This window comes from Tachypleus tridentatus, chromosome 5 (genome assembly GCF_004210375.1).
Source record: "Tachypleus tridentatus isolate NWPU-2018 chromosome 5, ASM421037v1, whole genome shotgun sequence".
Classification (NCBI taxonomy): domain Eukaryota; kingdom Metazoa; phylum Arthropoda; class Merostomata; order Xiphosura; family Limulidae; genus Tachypleus; species Tachypleus tridentatus.
Genome location: NC_134829.1, coordinates 13,555,322 through 13,577,085, shown reverse-complemented (window position 1 = coordinate 13,577,085; position 21,764 = coordinate 13,555,322). Strand labels below are relative to the sequence as shown.

At 30.0% G+C, this 21,764-nt stretch overlaps 1 protein-coding gene across 2 annotated transcripts in view; it reads left to right on the top strand.

Moving 5' to 3' along the window:
- Positions 1 to 14,685, top strand: part of LOC143250561 (optineurin-like) — a 54,644-nt gene extending 39,959 nt beyond the window's left edge. For both annotated transcript variants that reach the window (XM_076501299.1, XM_076501297.1), the window contains exons 11-13: positions 1,669 to 1,877; positions 12,965 to 13,079; positions 14,331 to 14,685. In XM_076501299.1, coding sequence (XP_076357414.1) covers positions 1,669 to 1,877; positions 12,965 to 13,079; positions 14,331 to 14,465 — 459 coding nt within the window. In that variant the 3' untranslated portion in view covers positions 14,466 to 14,685. The remainder of the gene's footprint in view (positions 1 to 1,668; positions 1,878 to 12,964; positions 13,080 to 14,330) is intronic.
- Positions 14,686 to 21,764: the final 7,079 nt, after the last annotated feature.

Genomic DNA, 21,764 nt, shown 5'->3' with positions numbered 1-21,764 from the left:
AAGATTTATTTGTGAAAATATTGAGTCTCTGTTTTGTTGCTAGTCTGAGTTTGAAATGACTTTTCTGTCATGATGAGAAAACTATTCCTCATCCTAAAAGTCTCAAATATTTTGTGATCTCTAAAACCACTTAAACACCTTTTTAAGATGTTTGTTTTCATTAAAATTTTATATATTTTCTCTTCCCTAATTATAGGGATGGAGGGATCTGTCAATTTGAGTGATAATGTAACCACCATAAAACATCAGAAAATGTATATAAATGCACTTCATTTTTTCTTCTTGTTCTAGAATACTACAGATTTATAACATGAAAACGCAGATGTTTTGTCTAAATACAGTCATGTGAAAAAGTTAGGACACCCTATGAAAGCCTGTGTATTTTTGTAACAATTTTGGATATATAGATATTTAATCTCAATTTCAACAATACTGAGAGATTATAGAAATATAACTAAACAATTAAAACTGAAGAAAAGACTTTTCAAAATCTTCTGTAAATGTAATTCTACAAAAATGCATATTCTAACTGAGGAAAATGTAAGGACACTCTACCCCCTAATAGCTAGTTGCTATTTCCCTCAGCTTGCTAAGCCATAAGAAGTTTTGCACGTGGGGGATATGAAACAAATTTTAGGTTTTATACATACATTTGAATAACCAAAATAATCATAAATTAATATTTCGATACTACAGAATTCTATTCAAAATTTATCAAGTTCAATAGATAAATTGTATTTTGGTCTAAACAAATGTGAAACTGCAAGCAGCTTAAAGACACAACCTACTTCCATGAAAATAGTTGAGAGAGTCTCAAGGAACTTTGTTATAATCTTTTGGTTATTCACATGTCATATATTCAAGGAAGTTTACATAATGACCATTTCCAAAATTGGAAAAAAATAAGTGAGCCACTGTTTCATTCAGAGCATGTACAGTATCTAAGCACATAGAAAAGATAAGAGGTTCTTGTTTTATATTCTAGCTTTTTATTATTGGTAATTTGAGTTTCCAATTTGTACAAAACTATGTACTTTGTATTTGGACATCATAAACATTTAATTTGAACCAGTGCTGCATACCATGTGACACACAAAAATCAATGTGTAAGTGATTTTTTTTTTTTTAAATATTTACTTTGAAATTAAGAAATTGAGTAAAGTATAAAATGTAAAAACTTGAATTCTAATCAACAATTTGATACCAAACTTTTTGACATAAATTCATAAAATAGTAGTTCAATCAAATTTTGAATGCAAGTCAAAAGACCAATAGTGGTAAGTTTAACATGTTTTTTGTTGGTTTTTTTTTTTTACCAGTGTACTATTTGATTAAATTTAAGAGTCGGTATGTTTCAAGTTGAACAAGAAACAAGGATATTAGATTCAGTAGGTATTTCCTTTGTAAGATGCACATTTTCTGAAAAATTAGATTGACAGTAAATGAAATATCATTTGATTTAAGATGTGAAAATGAAGTTAAAATCTGTATAAATTAGCAAATTTTATATTGTAAAATAGTACATGGCTAGTGTGAACTCGCTATTTAAAAACAAAAATATGGTATAGCTGTGCAGTATTGGAAAAACTAATACATATATGAAATACCTATAAAAAAAATAAATAAATACTGGTTTACAGTTTTAATTGATATTAACCTATTGATCAGGTTGAACTTTCTAATCAAGACTACAACCAAGAAAAAGAGGCACACAGATCAACAAAAGAGGAGTTGGAGCGATTAAAAGACCTTCTAACACTACAGAATCAGAACCAGGAACTGATAGATGAAATAAATGTGAAGCATTTGCAGAAAAGCTTACATAAGAATGCATCCTACTTTTCAAACAACCCTCACCATTCCCATCATAAGTGCAGGTACTGTTTATTAGGTTCTGTTTCATCTGTACTATGTATTACTTTGTTAATATTGGTTGTGAGAAACTTTTATAAGAATCCATCCTGCTTGAAACCAGTTCTCTTGCAAAAACTCAGTATAAGAAATTAAGTATTAATGGCAAGATATTCATTTGCATACTTAACATTTTGGGTTACCACCATTTCTCAGAATTAACAGCAGGCTATTGAAAACTTAAACTTTACATGGTTGTTTGTTGAACAATACATGTATAGTGTAACAATAGTGTTCTTCTAATGTTTAATTGCATTAATGAATGAAAAACGTATGAGGTAAATTAAGAAAAGTAAAAAAAAAGTTAAATGCAAATGAAAAGCAAATATAAAAATATTCTCTAAGTATGAGAATCAATGTTCATCTTCTGTATATTTACTTTATGCAAACATTGTTGACAACTGTATATGGGACAAAAAACATCATTTAGGGAACATAACCCATAAACATCATGGTGAGGTAAGAAAGCAGTGAAAACCAACATTACGAATGACGATCCAGTGGTCCAGAACATGACATCAGTGACTTATCTATAGTAGAGCTCAAGTAGTCACATACAAATTATTAAATTAAAACGTCAAGAACCAACTAATTCATACATTAGGAACTCTTCACCTAAATAACTTTAAATGAATACTTTTCTTCTTCCTGTAATTTTAACACACACGTGTAATCTTTTATCTTAATTTAACTTTTCTTTATGTTTCTTAATTAGTACATTTTATTTTGTTTTCATCTTATTGTAATATATTGTTAATGACACATGGTCAACTTACATAAGTAACCATTCTATGTTTCAAGAAAATCGTATTAGCAAACAGTTGCAGCCATATGCTGAAGAAAGGCTAGACAGTAAGTTCAAACTGGCACACTGAATCTGAATAAAATACTCTAAATACTTTTTTCTACCTTTTCTGTCCACATTTGAAATTAATCTGTGATCAACATTTTTAGAGCCTTCATTTTGCTGATACTTTTAACTGTATGCAGTTATTATTCTACTTTATATAGTCAAAGATTTCAGCTTGTATGAATTATTTTATATCAAATATTATTGTACACATTTATTTGTATTATTGCAAGATACTTTTGTGAGCATGCTAATTTTATGAATTGTATGCTCCAGTAAGTTGTAAATTACCATAATCATTGGAAATTTGCCCCCACTGCCACAGTGGTATGTCTGCAGACTTGTTATGTCACAATCTGGGTTTCAACACCAGTGATGGGCAGAGCACAGATAGCTCATTGTGTAGTTTTGTGCTAAATTACAAACAACAATGTAAATTTATCAAACTAAGAACAGTTGTCATTTTAAGTCCGCTCTATATTAAATGAAAGAAACCCATATTAAGCAACCATGAGTTCTTTGTAACAAAATGTTACCAGGGTGTGTTGGAACATTATATATTCCATGTAATAAAGAAAATAATTAAGTGTTAAAATATAGGCCTACATTTCATAGATTTAAACTTCATGACAAGGAACCCACTTTGAAGTTGTTGAAATTCAGAAAAAGCTTGAATAGTTAATGAAGAAAACTGTCTAGATTAACATAGTAACAAATTTAAATGTGACATGATTTTGTCATCACCAGGTACAAGTACTTTACCTAGATAAAAGAATATATATATATATATATACACAGTATGATTAAAAAAAAGCTAATTGTTGTTTTCTTTTTCAGTGTTACATTAAGCTAAATTTAAATTCAATTTACATATTCAAACAAAGTTAGCATATTCAATAGATGTGAATCTATTAAAAATGTCAGACATATCTATACCAGTATAAAGGTGAGCAAATGCAGAATTTATGGTTTGTGTATTAACTTGAGTCATAAATGTGCTGGCAAGTACAGATGGAGCAAGATTGTTCACCATAAAACATCTATCGAAGAATGTTTTTGTTATTGTACATATAGTTAATCTTGGTTGTAATAAACTCCAAGGATGTAAGATATGTGCTGGAGATGTGAATTAATTGATGAGGTTAGTTGATGTATAAAGTGAGTGAAGTATTACAAACTTCATTTATGAGAACCTCATAATAAATTGACACAATATCAAAGCTATCTATTAACCCTTATCAAACAGGCCTGGTTTATTTTTGTGCATCATGACTATCATTTATGGTTAAATTCAAAATTTAAGTAACTTTATTATTAGTGTGTGCAAATACACGTGGCATGAGAAATAATTTATAATTTAGATTCTCAATCTTCTATGTTATGTGACATGTATGAAATCTGGAACTTTTTATTTACCAAGATAAATTTGTAAAACATAAAAGAAGCCTTTCCCATCTCTTTCTCTCTGACTTTTGTCATTGATTTTTAATAAACTTTACATGGTTGATGGACAAGTTTGTGGCCAATGCTAAAAGATCCTTACCTACATGAAATTATAACTTTACATTTTCCTACAGCAAAGCCATAATCAACAGAATTCATTGTTTGAAGTTGATTCTGTTTTGCTGCTTCAAACAATTAAGGAATTTTTTTAAGTATTCATATCTTATTTAGGAAGCTGGATAAACTCAAATTACTTGTGTTTTAGTGATTGATATATTTTTTTATTCTAAAATGTATATTTGAAAGCTGTACAAATTCTGTTTTGGAGATCCAAATTTATGATGAATATTAGCAAACAATGTTACGTGATGCAGAAATTTTGTGTAAGTACCAAACACAGTTTATTGTATTTGCTTATTGCTGAATAAAAAAAGTAACCAAAATGTATAAATAAGAAATCTATCAGGTTAGGAAACAAAACTTAAATAAAATAATAGCATGTTTAAAGCTTTTCAAGTGTATGTTTTAGCTTTACATTTGTAGAGGGCAGGCGTTTAGGGTAGTCGTTAGATATTTATCACCTCTAACACATTTATTTAAATGAGTATATAGTTGCAAGTGGAGCACACAAGTCATGACTTGAGTTTACAGATAGAATAAAGAATTACTTGGAGACAGAGATTACACAAAACATAAATCTTTAATAACACTTTCTTAAAAGGCAGTTCAACATTCTAATTGGTTGTTAACTTAATACAGTTAATTTCTTAGTAATTTTCATTAGTTTCTTTAGTAATATAGTGATTTTAAGAGTTGTTAAGAATAGACATGCTCATGGTCAAGTTACTAGCTATATTATACATTTAGTTTCTTTTGTTACATTGAATGAATGAGAGAAATGGCATTTGTAATTCATATCAAAGTTGAAATGACACACTGGCTTCTTTTGAATCTTGGATACCTTCAGCATCTTGAAGTTGTTACTTGCTTTCTGTTCCATAGAACTAAACTGTGAACAACTTCTCAACTTAACTGAACTATCATTCTGGGGAGGACAATTGACTTTTACTCCTAAATGAATTTGTAAATGATATTTTCTCAGTATCCTTATGAGTTTCTAAATGTTGTGCATAGATCCCCACAAGTAATTCTCACACTTCACTGGATAATTTCTACAGTTCATTGTACTTCCCACAAACAAATCCCAAAACTCTTAAGTAATTGGTTGCCTCTTGGGAGCAATGAATTTGGGGGGTCTTCTAATTTGGATGGGTGCACCACATTCTGTAATGCATACTGCCTCAAAAACTTTGACCATGGAAGTTTACCCCAACTTTTTCATAGCTTCCACTGTACTAAGTGGTTAATGTCATCTAGTTCATCATTGTCAGACTTGTAGTTTATTTATATTGAAATTTTCATTTAGCTAATTGATTAACTGTACTTTGCCTGTTTTAAGTTAGAGCTAGGCAACATTTCATTTGTCATCTTCTTTGTATGGGTGTGAAAACCAAATATCTTTAATTTTTTAATTAATTATTGGAGCAATTGCATGAAACATCTGCTATTCCCAGTTACTTCATATTAGCTCTATTAGAAATAGTTGATTACATCCCACTATGGATTCAAACTACAGCAGTAAAATCATAGAATTAAAAAAATGTAAATGTGAAAAGGTTAGTAGTTAAGGCTGTTAGTACAACCAATTTTGTCAGTCATTAAAGACATAATGGTGTTGTTCATTTTATTGAATACTTTAAAAGTTTTTATTTAATTGCATATTGATAATGTCACTAAAATGTATTGTTATGATAGAGAAAGTAAGAGATAAACTTCCTGAATATTTTAGGTTATGCAAATTAAATATGAAAACTGTGATATAAAATGAAGTTTGTTTGTTTTTTATTCTTAGCATGGAAATAACCTTTTGTTTAGCCTGATTCAGTAAACTCTTTATGTATTCACAGACAAATCTTTAGAAAAGTACTTTATTAAAAAATCAGGTTTTTCTGTACAACAGACTTGTAATGTTTACTAAAAGTTTGACAAATCATGTGAAGATACACTTAGTGTATTCAGGGTTATGTTTCATAACTATATGACAGTTACAAGGTTTATCAAATGTATCAAACCCATATATAGATGTTTAAAGCTTCAGGTTAAGTTGTCTGGTGTGTTTTTAAAATTGAAGACATTTTAAAAAAGAAGCTTAATGTCGCTTATGGTATGAGTGTCTGTCAAGTCATAAATCAATATTATGTCTCCTATCTAGAAGTTTGATTTGTGTGATATATTCATGGAATTGTGCTGTCTGTGATTCACTTTTATGCAGCTAGAGCTACAGGCTGAAAGTTTTTTAAGTTATTTCTTTTCATTTTTAATTAAGTTCCATTTAATTGTTTCACTTGTATGTGTTTGTCAAGTTGTTGGGGATGTGTTTGAATTTCTTTTTATCATAAAGTGTCATTTATTTTGTTTGTGTATTATATATTGTTCATAACTACTATAACATGTTTCTTTTTATCAGGTTGTACAATTTTAATATTTATATTTTCATTTGAAATTATAGATGCATTTGATCTCATTATTTCTGAAATTACTTTTCAGTTTGCAGTTTTAGTTAATGATGCTAATAGTCAAAGAATGTTTCTTTAAATATTGTTTAAGATACAGTATTTTGTCACCTTTAAGAAATTACATTTTGTTATAGTTATCTGCCATAAAATTATTGGTTGAAGCCTAGGATTTCTTCATGCAGATGAAGACTGTTTGTTTGATGTCATGGTGACCTTTAATTCTTATATGGAGTGTGTCATTAGTTTTCTGGTTGGGTCTTACAGGCAGGGAACTGTGGGAGATGACAAAGCGGAGACCTTTGGTTCAGAAGTTGTAGTTCTGTGTTGTTGAGTGACTGGTAAGACCCAGGGTTAGATGATGCTTCATTGTCGTGTTGTGCTTCAATGTTTGTAGTTTCTTTAGTTGATCTAGTTTTGTTGTTGTTGTTTATGGCCTTCTTTTCTTGATTTAACATCCAGTTATTTTGTTTCAGTGCATCATATATTGCCATAATCTCTTAGTTTGAGGTAGTAGACTAGTTTGTGGTCTGATTTCTTTTTAAAGATTTTGTAGGTAGTCTAGTCTCAACACTTAAATCCTTTAAGTAACCATGAATTGTTTTTTCCTCATGTTTTGAATAACATGAAAACTGGTTGAAGTTTTTGGATAACTTTCACAAATTTTGAATTAACTCTTTATAGCATTGTTGTGTAGGAAATGAAATGTAATTCCTCCTTGTGACAACTTCTAAAATTAATGAAGTTTAGAGATACTTTTATGGTAAGTTGGCTGATGGTGATAGACAAGTGAAGAAACATATTTGGAAAGATATAAATATAATAACAAAGGCAAACTTTTAGACTTGCACAACTTTGAGTAGTCACTATGATGGATTTCAATTTAATAATGAGCAACCCACTTTAAGATTAATAAGATTCAGAGATAACTTGAATATGTAACAAAGGAAACTTCATTACCTGTTTAACAAAGTAACTAATTCACAACATTAGTGACAAGGGTTAGTTATTATCAGGTACAAGTAGTTTACCTAGACACAGGAATATACACACGCTAGCGTGCACACAGACAGACAGACAGTATGTTGCACCTCTAATTCAGAAATCTTGTTCACTACTACACAGAACCAAGAGCCATTACCTTTGTACATCACCCTGCCAAGTCTTGAAGGGAATTTCCACCCCTGTATATTTTAATGTAATCTGCACCAGTGTATAATGTAACCATTGTAAGAATTTATGAAAAGGAGGTAACACATCTTTCATGTGCAGTAAGCTCCACAATCACAAATGTTTTAACAATAAATGGAATTTTTGTGCTTATTATTTTAAACTCTTGTTTTCATTTGAAATGTATTTTCCCATTATTTTATTAATTGTGAGAAAGAAAGATACCCATCTTTACAATTTTAGTTCACACTGATTTCACTTATCTTGATTTTCATTCAGATCAAGTCTGCAATTTTGTAACATGTTCAAGAGATACGATCATGTTTTTTTGACAGTACTATTTCCCTTAGTTTTAACTCAGTGTACATGTTTTTAAGAGTTCTTCAGTTTCATCTTTAAACTAGATATATGTACCTTAGAAATACCAAGACAAGATAAAGAAGAAATAAGGCAGTTTCATGTATCAGTTGGATTACAAATTCATGTTTTCTTATTTTTGACATCTGGATTTTGAAACACCTCAACAGCAGTCATCCATTGTTTTAACTCTAAAAACCCATCTGCCAGGTATTGGTAGCTAATGTGGCTCTAATAATATTTCATACCCAGTATAGAACTAATGAATGAAATTTTTTAAAATTTAACAAGAACATTCCTAAACGTTTGTTGTGTCAGAAAACAAAAAATAGAAATAGTAGGAAAAACATTTTATGTAGTTATTTGCAAGGTGATTTTTTATATGAAAAATAAAAATACAATTTACTATCTTACTGTTTTCACATTTGATTTGTATAATCTCTAGAACCTTCTAAATGAATGAGTAGTTTTCAGTGAAATATTTATATTTTCTAATCTGTAATATATCATTAACTCTCTCTATTATCATCAGCATGCACTGCAATGAAGTCTTTAAGGAAATGTATGTAAATACTTTTAGTTCTTCATAGAAGCTTTTGAAAAAAAGTTTTAATGCATAATTTCACATCATAGTTTTATTTTAATTTTTCTTTCAGATTCTTTCTCTTTTGTAACTTGTGCCAATATGTCAACTGGTGTCCAGAAGGCTTATTATTATAATGTGACTCCCATACAGAAACTTATTTCACTAATAGTATGCATATGTGAAAGATGCTTTCTTGTTTATGTATTCACAATCTAGGCAACAACAGGTTAAATTTATAGAAATCATAAACACTTTTCAAATATTATTTTTAAAATGCAAATAATACATAATTAACTAAAATATAAGAGTAAGACCTAAATATAATTTAACTATAGCATATTGATAAGAACCATTATAAGAGCTTTAGTTGATGAAGCAGCCAATAATAGTAATGGCAGTTACATGTATCATGTACTCTGTGAGGTAAAACTGCTCATTAATTTCAAATTAACTAATGGTGGAGTATAATATAAATTGAGCTCTTTCTAATGAGTATATAAACTTGTGCCAACGAATTACGTGTACATTGTAAATTGTATGGTAAAGTATAGAAACTGAGTGTAACAGCCATTAATGTTTGGAAAATGTTTGTTTCCCAGAAAAGGTAGATGTAGCCTTTAGATCTCCTATATTATGTGGTTTTAACACACATACTTTAGTGTTTAGATACTTGTTTACATTGCCAACTTATGTGGCTAAGAGTGAATCATTACTAAAGTAGATATTTTTGGATCACATTACATATAATTTGCATTTTAACTATTTTTTTTTATTTTAATTTCATTTGATATATATTGATAATAAATTAGTTTAAGTTTTTAAATGTAATGCAAAAAGGATTTTAAAAATATCATCAGGAGCCATAGGGTTGATAGTGAGTGGAAACATTTGACAGTGAATGACATCACTGCTATTGTGCATCTGATTGTTGATTCTATTCTGATAATCAATCTAGAATTCTCACTCTTTTGGTTTTTTTTCTTCTGTTTAGTTTGCCCATCCTTACCTAAATTTAACCATTTCTATACCTACACTTACGATGTTTGACATCTTGTAAGATGCATTTTTTTTCATTTTAAAATTACCTTAAAAAATTCCCATGCATCTTCTAAGGTGAGAGGTTAGCTTAGGGTCTACTCAAAATGGCCTCTCATACAGATCATAATCTCATTACTTATCAATTACAAGTATTTTTAACAGCATAAAACATTCATTTTAACTAATATAGTTGATACACTGTGAATAATATGATGTATTTACACAGTAGATTGAATAAAAAAATCAAGGTTGCATCAAGGTGTTGGTGGCTGAGTTAAAATATTTTTTTCTTAGAACTGTCTTTCCAGAATTATGGTGTCTTCCACGATGTAGCATTTTACAAGACATAAAATACAGTACTTCTGCTCCTTTCTTCAAAATGAGGATTAAGTGATTTTGGCTTTGCTACTTGGATTACACATGTATGTGTGTTTTTTTGTTTCCCCAATTCTTTCTTTTTTATTGTTGATTCTTGAGTTACCTCGTTGCCTCAGTCACTTTTTTTTTATATTGAAAATCTTTTTCTTCTTTCTTCTTCCATTTACATCTACTTATCTTTATATCTCGCTTAATTAACTTCTTTGCATATATGTATGCTTCACCTTCTTTTAAAGGCTTTACATGATGACTCTGTTAGGTTTACTGGTAAACTTGCATGTGCATGTTTTGTAACTTGCTCTTGAATTTCATCTTCTTTTGTTTCCTAATTCACTTGTTGTCTTTGTTTTTGGGAAGTATTTTGTAGGATAACCTATTACTGAAATTTAATTTTTTCAGTCTTCTCTCATAGACCTCTGCATTGTACCCTTTGCTTTTAATGAAGTTTGATGTTGTTCCTTATAGTTTGGAATCTTCATGTGTTGCAAATTAATAGCAGTCATTTCTGCTTACCTTGATTTCCAACCTATTTTTGGACCTTGGAGCTCCTCTAGTTCAGTCATCCATTACGGCCTTGAGAGGTTGCCCTTCTGATTTCATTCCTCTTGTCACTATCTCATGCCACCCCTTCACTCTCTGATGGCTGGCCTTCATGAATCTTGGTTGTGTCTTGCTTATAGAACATTCACTCAGCTATGAGCCAGTGGGAGCTTGGTCCTCTCATTTTCTACACCTGTGGACTGCCTTTGCCACACATTACTAGATTACATTAAAAGTGGTTTCTCCTGTCTTTCACACTGTCCACCTAACTCAATAAGGGATTTTATTTCTATCTTTTTTTTGTTGTTCCTATGAAAACTGTAGGTTGACAGTCAGTTGCAAATTGGTCCCACTAGATTCACCTTTAGTTATTATTTGTGGCTCAAGATGGACAGTTTTCTGCTCTGAGTTGAGGACTTTTCCAGAATGTAGCTGACTAGGATCAGTATCAGTTCATCCATAATGGTCAAAAACTCTCTTCACAGCCATTCCATTCTGGTTGGCTTTATCCTTATATTTTCAATCAGGTCCAATGGACTTAGCTCAGAAGTTTCAAATTTTAGACCTTTGTTTCACCACTGTATGGATGTTTAGCCTCTAATTGCTCTGTCGAATATGGAATCTACTGTTGTGACCTCCTTCCTCCTTTGAGGCAGCTGATTTGACTCTACTATTCAGTCTTGACCTTCACCCAGTATTGGTTTTACTTGAGTATTTACATTTTTAGTTTTTATGAATAGCAGGATTTCCTTATTTATGCCTTCAAGATATTTAGTTTCTGATATCAAGGCTCTTGTTTCTTTATTTTCCTGTATGTGAGGATTTCTTTTTTTTCTCTTGAGTTTCTTGTTTCTCTTGTATATGTTCACATACGTCACATTCAGTACACTCAGTGTAATATATACAGAAATCCATTGTCTTCTCTTGCTGTCGTGGGGACTTGCTCAGTCATACACAAACCAAGGAAATCTTCTTTTTTAACTTCTATCTTTTTGGAGGCCTAGTGGTTCAGTGGTAAGTCCGAAGTTTATAATGCTCAAGTATTCCGTTTTTCATATTTGTGGTGAGTGTAGCACAAGTGGCACATTTTGTAGTTTTGCACTTGACAACTACTGCATCTATAGAGAAAGCGGTTTTCAGTTATGTTTCTCTGTTCATATGGGGTGTAGTTCTGAATATGTGTTGCATTTCCATAATCTGCAAAAGAGTGGTATTTATATCATCATTATTAAGGTATTGGCTGCCATCATATGATTCACTCAAAGTGTCATTTGTTACATCCATCAACAGAGAAGCTCTAGCTCTTAGGACACCTTGTTTTCCTTGCTGTAAACTATTATTTACTTTTTTTCATTTATTACAAGAAGATTTTGTATGCAGCCTTTCATCTCTTTCCCCCACTTTTGTTTTCTTAAGGATCTCTTCCAAATATTTTTAATCGGTTGCCCTTCTTGTCTGGTTCCTCTTCTGTTTGCTTCTTAGGGCTTTCATACATTCCCTGTTCACACTGGTAGTCACCTTTTCCAAATTATTTTTACAAAAAAATTTCTTCTCCTTGCATATAGAAATTGCTGCTCTGAAATTTATGCCTTGCACACTACCTGCACTCTTTAATACAAGGACAAGCCAATATTCCTTGACTACTTTTTCCTCAGAACCTGTTTGGAGAGTGATAAGATGTTTTCTCCATTCAACTGGCACAATCCTTGTTTATGTAGGAGTGAGAGTTTCATTCAAGAAGTGTGACATGAGCAAAAATATTTTTCCAGATGTGTGAGATAACTCTTATTAGTTAAGTAGAAAGGTGGGCATTTATCAAATATACATTTTCAGATTAGGAATATTTTAATTGATAAATGTTAAAATATAGACTTTTGTGTCACTGTGTTTTTTCTGTTTGACAAAAATATGATAAAGTATTGGAATATTGGGCTTGTAAATTATAGCATGTTCTTCTTTAACAAAACATTGATAAGTGAGTGGTAAAAGATTCATTTTATAGATTATTTTGTTTTGTGCTTAACAAAGGTATTGTTAGAACATTTATGTGTAATAAATAAGTACTTAGTAATTTTTACAAGACTGAACTTTTTAGTTGCTGTTTCTTTTACATAATAGAGATAAGCATCATTCATCACGTAATAGAAAACATCATGAGAAAAAGAGTGACACAAGGACTGGTGCTGCTGACTTCAATATTGCTGCAGCTGAATGCAGAAGTAAAAATCCACTGGTAAGGTCTAACAATACCATAAAGATATCTGTATTTGGATGTTGAAGCTTTCTGTTTAACTTGTATAGTTGCATAATCGTGTCGTCTTACCAAAAAACAGTTCAGATGTTGATGAATTACTTTAGTATGGTTTCATAATCATGTTTGTTACAAAGTACACCAACACATGATTAAAAACTGCTCGGGCATGGAAGATGTATGTTATGTATAGTTTTGTTAGGGTATGTACGTAGTGACATGAATTGAAACTGTTCATGTTTAAAAGGTTTACCCTATGTGTAATTTTGTAATTGTTTTTTGCTGGGTTATATAATGAAATTATTTAAACCTGTTTAGGTTCAAGTTTATTTTATGTATGGTTTTTAATTATCTTATTTGTAGCTATGATTGAAGTATGTTGAGATGTGGAAGTTCCATCTTATTGTTTTGTTATGATATATTATGGTAGGCAATAATGTGATTTAATAATGTTTTGGGTGTGAAAGGTTTATTTCTTATGATTTAATAATCATGGTGTTAGACTATGTATCATTACTCATGTTCAGACTTTGTAAGTTAAAATAACCAGAAACACAGTATCTGTATAACTAGTTGTAGTGATTTAATATGTAGTGTAGTTTGTATGTACAAAAGTAAAACTAGGTATATTTAGTTGTAATACAGTACTATATAAATCACTTAATATCTAGTTTTATATTTTAAATCTGTGGTCAAGACTATATTACAATGTTTCCTATACTTATTTATTATTTGACAGTTTTTGTGAATTAATGTTTATTACTTGCCTAAATTCTGTTGTATTCTCCAACAGTATTTCAAGGAAGTTGTAAAACACTGTTGAATCCATTTTATATCTGGTACTGAAAGGACGTGGTAAAAATGTTGATAATATCTTCATCAGCACAAAAATGAGGCATTAGAAACAGTCTCAAGCTCTCTGTTTATCATCTCTAAGGAAAATTTTAGAAAACACAACAAACTTTCTGTTTTCAGAGGTGCACAATACACTAAAAGAATGCATCTCTTATTATATGAAGATACATATACTAATGTAAATTTGGTGCATAAATGGTAGTTTTGATCATTATTTTTAATACATGTGTAATTATTTGTATTTTACTTTTTTTAGCATCTATGATCATATTTTGAATATAGTATAGTGTGTGAATAGATTAAACAAGGCTGTGCTATACAAAAGTAAGTTTTTGTTGTTTTGTAAGGATTAAAAGCTCATTTTAGAAATCTTTTCAGGGTAATGGAGATCAGGCAGAATTGCCAGAAAAATATACATTCAGGTGTCCACGTTGCGAGATGAAATTTATGGACTACCAGGCTTTAAAAAATCATGTAGAAGAATGCCTGAATAAGGATGACCACTTTCTGTAGTCAGAGTAAATCACTTTGAAAAATGTCAATTTTTAAAATTTTCTTCTCCTGAATTTTTTGTGATTCAGAATAGTATTTTTAATAAGATACTTCCTTTCATCTTGTAAATTTATCAACACATCTGTGCTTAAAGAACAAATCAGGATGTCTTGAGTTTTCAGAAGAGACTATAAACAAATTGTCTGTAAAAAAAATAAATAAATAAATATTTAGAGAAAAACTTGATTCCTTTTTCTTTTTCTACAACTTGAACTCAATGTTTGTGCCATTCAGAAAACCAAGACTGTTTTTCAAAATTAAATAAACTTATAATTTGAGATATCAAGAATTTTATTCTTTTTTCATTACTCTATCCATTTAAACTTTACCTTCACTGTTGTATTGGCCTCATAAGTTTGTATTTGGATTGTTAATCCACACCTTACCAGTATGATGTTTATTCTGGTACTTTCTGACACTGAACATTATACCTTGCATTTAAGTTGTGTGTAATTTGGTACTTTCAAATACAGACCATTATTCTAAAATTTACCTCACTGTTTTATTTACTCTGGTACAAAACACTATTCTTATTTTAAACATAATCTTCACTGATGTATGTAATGTGGTGATTACCATAGTGAACATTACTCTAAACCATTGTATGAAGTTATGTGTACACTAATACTTTCTTCTGCTGCACATGATTTTAAACCACAGTCTCAAATTATGTGTACCCCTCCTCCCCTTCATTCAAAATGGGACATCAGATATCTTGTTACAAATTATAACGTAGAAGGTTAGAAGCCTTATGGTTATTCATTAATAATTCACTTTTTCTGTGTTTGTGTATTTACATATTTCATTATATTTCTATTTTACTATTTGTAGAATGAATAGGAATGTACTTTCTACTGTATACTTTCATTAGTATTAGTATTCACACAAGTTGAAAATGGTACAAGATCTTAATAAAGCTCGAATTAAATTTATTGCAACTATTATAAATTATTGTAAGAATTTCACTTTGATATGTAAAGTCAATAAAAAAACAGTTGTATGATATAAAACAACACATTTCTTCCATTTTAAAAAAGTAATAAAAAGGGAAACAAGCAACTTAAGTTACCATGAATGTCCTTATTTACTTCAGTATTCGAGTTAAAGAAATAAGGTGCTAGCCAAGTACACATGATTTATTCTTTTATCGAATCTTCTCTGGATGTACATATCATGGGTATCAGATTTTAACTTTGTACTAGGGACAGACTTCTTATTCAACATGTTTGTTTTTTTGCTTTTTACCTGTTGTAGAGTTTTGCATATAAATTCCATGATCTGCATATTTGTCTGCTTGACATTAGACTAAGGATCTGTGTTTTACCCCTTCCATGCTAGATTTCAATGCTGCTTCTCCTGTCTTTTGAGATCTCAATAGATTTGTTGCATATGCAACATAGCACCTTTCAAACTTTGTATGTAGGATGTAATGCACATTTATCATTGAAAATATATTTTGTAAGCATTTTCACAATTCTTCTCTACAAAGAGATAAAAGTCCTTTTACACCTTCAAAAAAGGTTCCATGCAATAAAAAGACTGTATGGCTGCTTATGGGCATGTGCTAATCTATTTGTACTTAATAAACTGCCTGTATCTAGATTAAAAGACCTTGGGCAGACAACTTTTCAAAAAGCATAAATGCATTTAGACTGTGCTTAAAATAAATTTTAAGCTACCCTGCAGTAGTGATCACTTGTTACTAACTTATGCCAATTTTTAAATTTTGTTAAATGTTAATCTTTCATGGCTTTTCAAGACCTTTCACCAACTTTACAAGTTTTCCTGCCTAAAAACAAATTTTGGTTTTTCATGAATTTCCAGGATTTGTATAATCTGTACACACATTTTATGTGTTTTTGATACCTTCTAACACAATACAATGTATTAGACTTTATCTTTACAAGTATATGTACCTCTATACCTTTTACCATAGTACATCATACTGAACCTTATCATCACTGTTATGTGTACCTTGGTAACTTTCCAAACCTGACCTAGATCTTTTACAATATGTACCTTCTTACTCAGAACATCATACCTTACTGAAGAAAATTGCAGATTTGCATGAAAGATGTTTTTTGACTAAACACAGGACCAGAAAGTGTTACAACTAAAAGTAAATACAACATGAACCACCCCAATGATTTCTCCTCCAACTTTCTTGCAACAGTCATTTAATTTAATTTTAATTAATATAATATCAAGGAATATTGTTGTATTAATTTCAAGGTTTAAATTACTTGCATTCCTTTATAATTTTTAGACCAATTACTTTATATTAACTCTGTAAATAAATGTATTATTCTTTAATATAATCATGATTTAAACTTTTCTTTTAAAGAACCTGTTTCAATGAATGATTTTTTTTTCCACAGTTGTTAGATCAGTATAACAATAAAGTAAAATTTTTACCATTGTTTTTTTGGTTTTATCTTGAAAGCATTACTTACATTGTTTTTTTTCCATCCCAATAATTTAGATTTTTATTTTTGTTCATTTCTCTATCCTATACTTCATTCACATCAATTTCATACAATGAGGATATGTACTTTGTAAAACACAATTAACTACACCATATTAATATAACTTCGAATTTTCAAATAAGCAAGTCATATTATAGCCATAATCACAATAAGGTTGAAATTTAACACATTTACCAGAACTACGTTCTTGCATTATTTTGGATTTCATGGATAATGTGGTGATACCAAAAATCTGTTGCTTTTTGGTGAGGAATGCAACAGTCCGTTCTCATGTGAAATATTCATACACTAAGATCGTAAATATATGTTTAGATTAGATATTTAAATATTCCTTGTACTTGAATGCATTGAAAAACAAAGAAATAATGATCAACTTGAGATATCAGAACCATCCAAAAAAAGAACTGTAGTAAGTATAGTAACAATAGTAAACAAAGTGTGGCATCTTGTAACAGATGGGAATTCTCAGACACGAAGGTCACTAGTAAACACTGCCCTTGTGTTCCAGACAATAGTATGCAACATTATCATGAAGAATCTCCATCTGAAAATGAGGCCATCAGAGTTAGGGGTATACCAATATAAAGCTTCAAGTCGTATCTTTTGTTCATCAATTACATATTTCAAGCATAAAATGAATGTTATGTTACTCCATAAGAAGGGATACTGATCATGTCACTGGATACAGCATCCAGTGGAAAATAAGTGTTGAAATTACCAGTGGTAAACTGTCATCTTCATATACTAGATGGTTTATAGAAAGCTTGCAGGAAGAAGTAGTGTGCTTTGTATATGACAGCTTTACAGTGATGCTGATTGCAATGGGAACTATTCTCAGGGTTATTGTCAGATTCACTGTCATCAGATGTATCATGACCAGATATGCTAACCTGAATTTTAATTAGATGGTGAGATGCCAAAATAATTGCCATTGTTTTTATTGATACTTGTGTAAAATAGTAAGGATGCATAATTAATTCCACATGCACATAAAATGGAAACATTTGGTGTCCATGTTAATAAATAAACAAATAACATAATGAAGATAAATGTATTATTTTCTTCTTGTTACACATGTAACAAAATTAAGAAAACTGCTTCACAATAATATGGGACAAATGTATCATTACTGAACATGTAATGGAATACAAATATATTTCCTTGTTGCACATAAAATATGAACTGGTATGTTATTGTATGTATAACTGAATGAGGAAATTAAATATTACTTTTTACTGCAAAATAGTTGTACAAGTATTATGGAGAATGAGCAAAATTTTGTAAATTTTATAACAGATAAATTACTAGTAGAATATAACTGTATTGGAGCAGATAAGTATTTTTGCATTATTTAAAGATTAAAAAATTGAGTATATTTTATTACAGTAGTTAGTTTTTAGCTCATTTTTGCTCTTATTGGTATAAAGTATGGTTATCATTAAGGCTTGAATAAGAGTATATCAGTAGTACATTTAGGGGTTCAATGATTGAAGTAACACAGCCTCAGTACCTTTAGGGGTTATACTAACTAAGTTCTAGTCTCATAAAATTGTCTATTAATTTTAGTTTTAGAAAATGTGTTAAGTTAGTTTTGAGCTATGTTTTGACAGTAAAGTTTTTAGTGTATACCTTTCTTCATTGTTTTTCATATTTGGGTATTGCATTCAATAATTGTATCTGTCGAATAAAAAATGTTCAGGGAATGTAATACAGGGGTAAGTGGGTCTGAGTATGTAGGTTCTGTGCAAGAATTCAGGATTATTTTACAATGTTTAAAAAGTCCAAAAAAACTGAAGTAAGTTTCATTTGTAGAGTTGTGATGAAGAAAAAACTAGAATAAACTTTTAGGAAGGTTTCAGAATTTGAAAAGAAAAAAAATATATCTAATGAGGGAAGTGATTGAGGATATGAAATTTAAATTTATGGTTCTTGAATTGAGCTTTACTGTTACTGATGGGTTGAATAATTATATTAATGTGTATTTCATATACATATTGTATTTGTTAAGAAAATAGTGGGTTTATTACTAAAATTAAAGTCAAATAGAATTAAGGTTTCCAACATTTCTTTTAGCAATTTGTTTCAGATTATGGGCCAGGTTGTTCAGAAACTGAGTGGAGAGATTCCGTTGGATAGGTAAGATGAATTGCACATTTTAGAAGAGTCGAAGCAAGAATTAACGTCAGTTGCAGATAGGAGTAAATGAGGGTCCTAAAGTTTCTGTAGTGGTTAAAAACATAGGTAGGTGGAGTTTAGTATACGTAAAAAAGGCAGGGTATGTGGAGACTTTCATAGATTGTGAAGTGATAGTTGAGATTCTTTACTCAACATCTAGGGCACAGTAATGATATAACTGATAGAGTGAGCATGGAGAGTCTAACAGGAATACTTTTTTCTTATTTTTAGTGTGTGTGTATGTGAAGGTGATGATGTATAAAAATAAGATCAAAAATGATATTTGAAAAGTACAAGAGATATTTAAGTAAACATGATATAAGTTGATTTTGTCAGCAGTTTTGTCATGAGTAAATTGTGAGAAGGAGATTTAAGTAGGTTTATAGCTAATAGGTTAATTATAGCACCAAAACTGTATATTATGGAGAAGATATTGTATGGATCTTTGGAATCACACAGCTAGGAAAATTAGCACTTAATTATGGAAATATTACATTTAACATAGTGTGGGAGGCAACACTTTTGCTGAGTTATAAACTTTGTTATGTAGATGGCTTTAAACAAATATTACATAGTGGTTACTACTTGAATGCTGCTGACACAAACAGTAGTGAATGAAAAGCAAACAGTATGTTGGACAAGCTGTTTTTGTGGAGATGAGAGGTCATTAAATGTTGTTGATGAAATAACATTGGTTGAGAACAAGGTGAAGATGATATTAAATGGGTAGAAAAAATTTAACAAAGGATATAAGACAAGGATTAAGTGATTTGCTGTAATGCTGGTCAATAACAAAAAAAAGTTTCTCTGCTACTAGGAAAAATTATCTGTCTGAGTAATTTGACGATGTCAATCCCAAAAACCATGTCGAAAATTACTGATCACTTCTAGTTTTTGAATTATGCCAGATTTATTCAAAATACTCTTATATATCATGAAAATATAACTTCATTGCAGATGCAACATACGGATATTTAATGTATTGTGTAGTTTTGCCTGAATATCCAGAAACATTAATCATGCAAAAATAAACATTGTTAGATTATTTTTAGGTTCATACCATATTATGGGAATTGCAAATTGCATACTTGTTCTCTTATTATTATATGCAAACTGTAATACACACATGTAGAGCTCAAAGTTTTTCTTTGTCACCAACTTTATACCCAAAATAGTGGTAATTAACTACCTTTACCTTGTGTGTGATGTTTTTTCTTAATAAAACTATAATATATTGTATGCAAATGTAGCATAAAGTCTCTGGGTGAATTTTCCACTTTCAGATTTTACTTGAACTAGAAGCACCCAGCATTTCAAATAATTTTCTAATAAATATAAAATAACTTATGTTTACAGAACTAGATTTTAAAATATTTTAAATAAAGTTTTGCAGAATGTGATTATATTGTGGGTATAATGTGAGAAAGAAGAGTGGACTTTATTTTTAATGTGTGTGGAGTGAGGTGTAAGTGACCAAGTGAGTGAGTAACATCTTATTCTACCCCGTTTTATGCTCAGTTGCTAATGTGCTAGCAGGATAAGCACCTGATGGTTTTATGATTCCTAGGCAGAACAAGTGAGTGTGAGAATAAAGCAAAAGTGGTGCAATTCTCTACAATTATATTGAGAACAGATAGTGTATGTGAACAATATATTTGACATTTTACACCAAGTAAATGTCCATTTGAGATTATAAAAAATGTATACCTTTTGAAACATTTAATTGTCAAAGTAAACTTAATTTCATAGCATAAATCTTACACTGATTTGACTACATTATATTTAACATATTGCTAATAAAATATTGAGATATTACAACTACTCAAAGTCCAGAGGTGATAGAGAAATTCTATTTTTTTAAATCAACAACATCAGATTATCTTGAATCACTTGAGGTTTCTTTAGTAGCAAATTTATTGTTGTCCAATTAATATTTTAAAAGTAAATAGAAAAAAAAGGTAAATTCAAGGTTCTGGTTTGAACAATAATTTTGATATAATGGGACTAACTGAAATGTAGGTCTATAAAACAATAATAACAGAAATTAACTTGATATTAATTTATTTAGAATAGATGGAGGAATACCTGTATATAATGAACAAGTTTCAGCATATTAAAATGTAGAAAAGGGAAGTCAAACCTATACAAAGTAGTGAATACAGGAATATAATCTAATAATTTGTAATTATTATAGGCCATCATTTAAATAAAGGAAATTAATGAGAAACTTTTGAATGAAATTAGAATTGTTTTTCACAAGAATTCAATTATCACAACATATTTCTATTTTAAGCATAATTGGGAAAATTTTAAGTATAAAATGTAAGAAGTTTTTGGAAATAATTCAAGATTATTTTATTCACCAAACATTAAGAAACCACCTTGGGAGGATGTTATATTTAATTTGTTGTCAACACTGTGTGCTATATAGAAGTACAAGTGACCAAGCAGAATTAAGTGTGATGTTTTTCTGCATGCTAATATCAGGAATAATACAAATTTAGTTGAAATTTGTCAACGAATTAAAGAGAAGTGCTGAAGAAAGAAGGTAAGATCATTATATACTACATTGGAATATTAATGAATTTAAAAATTCTAA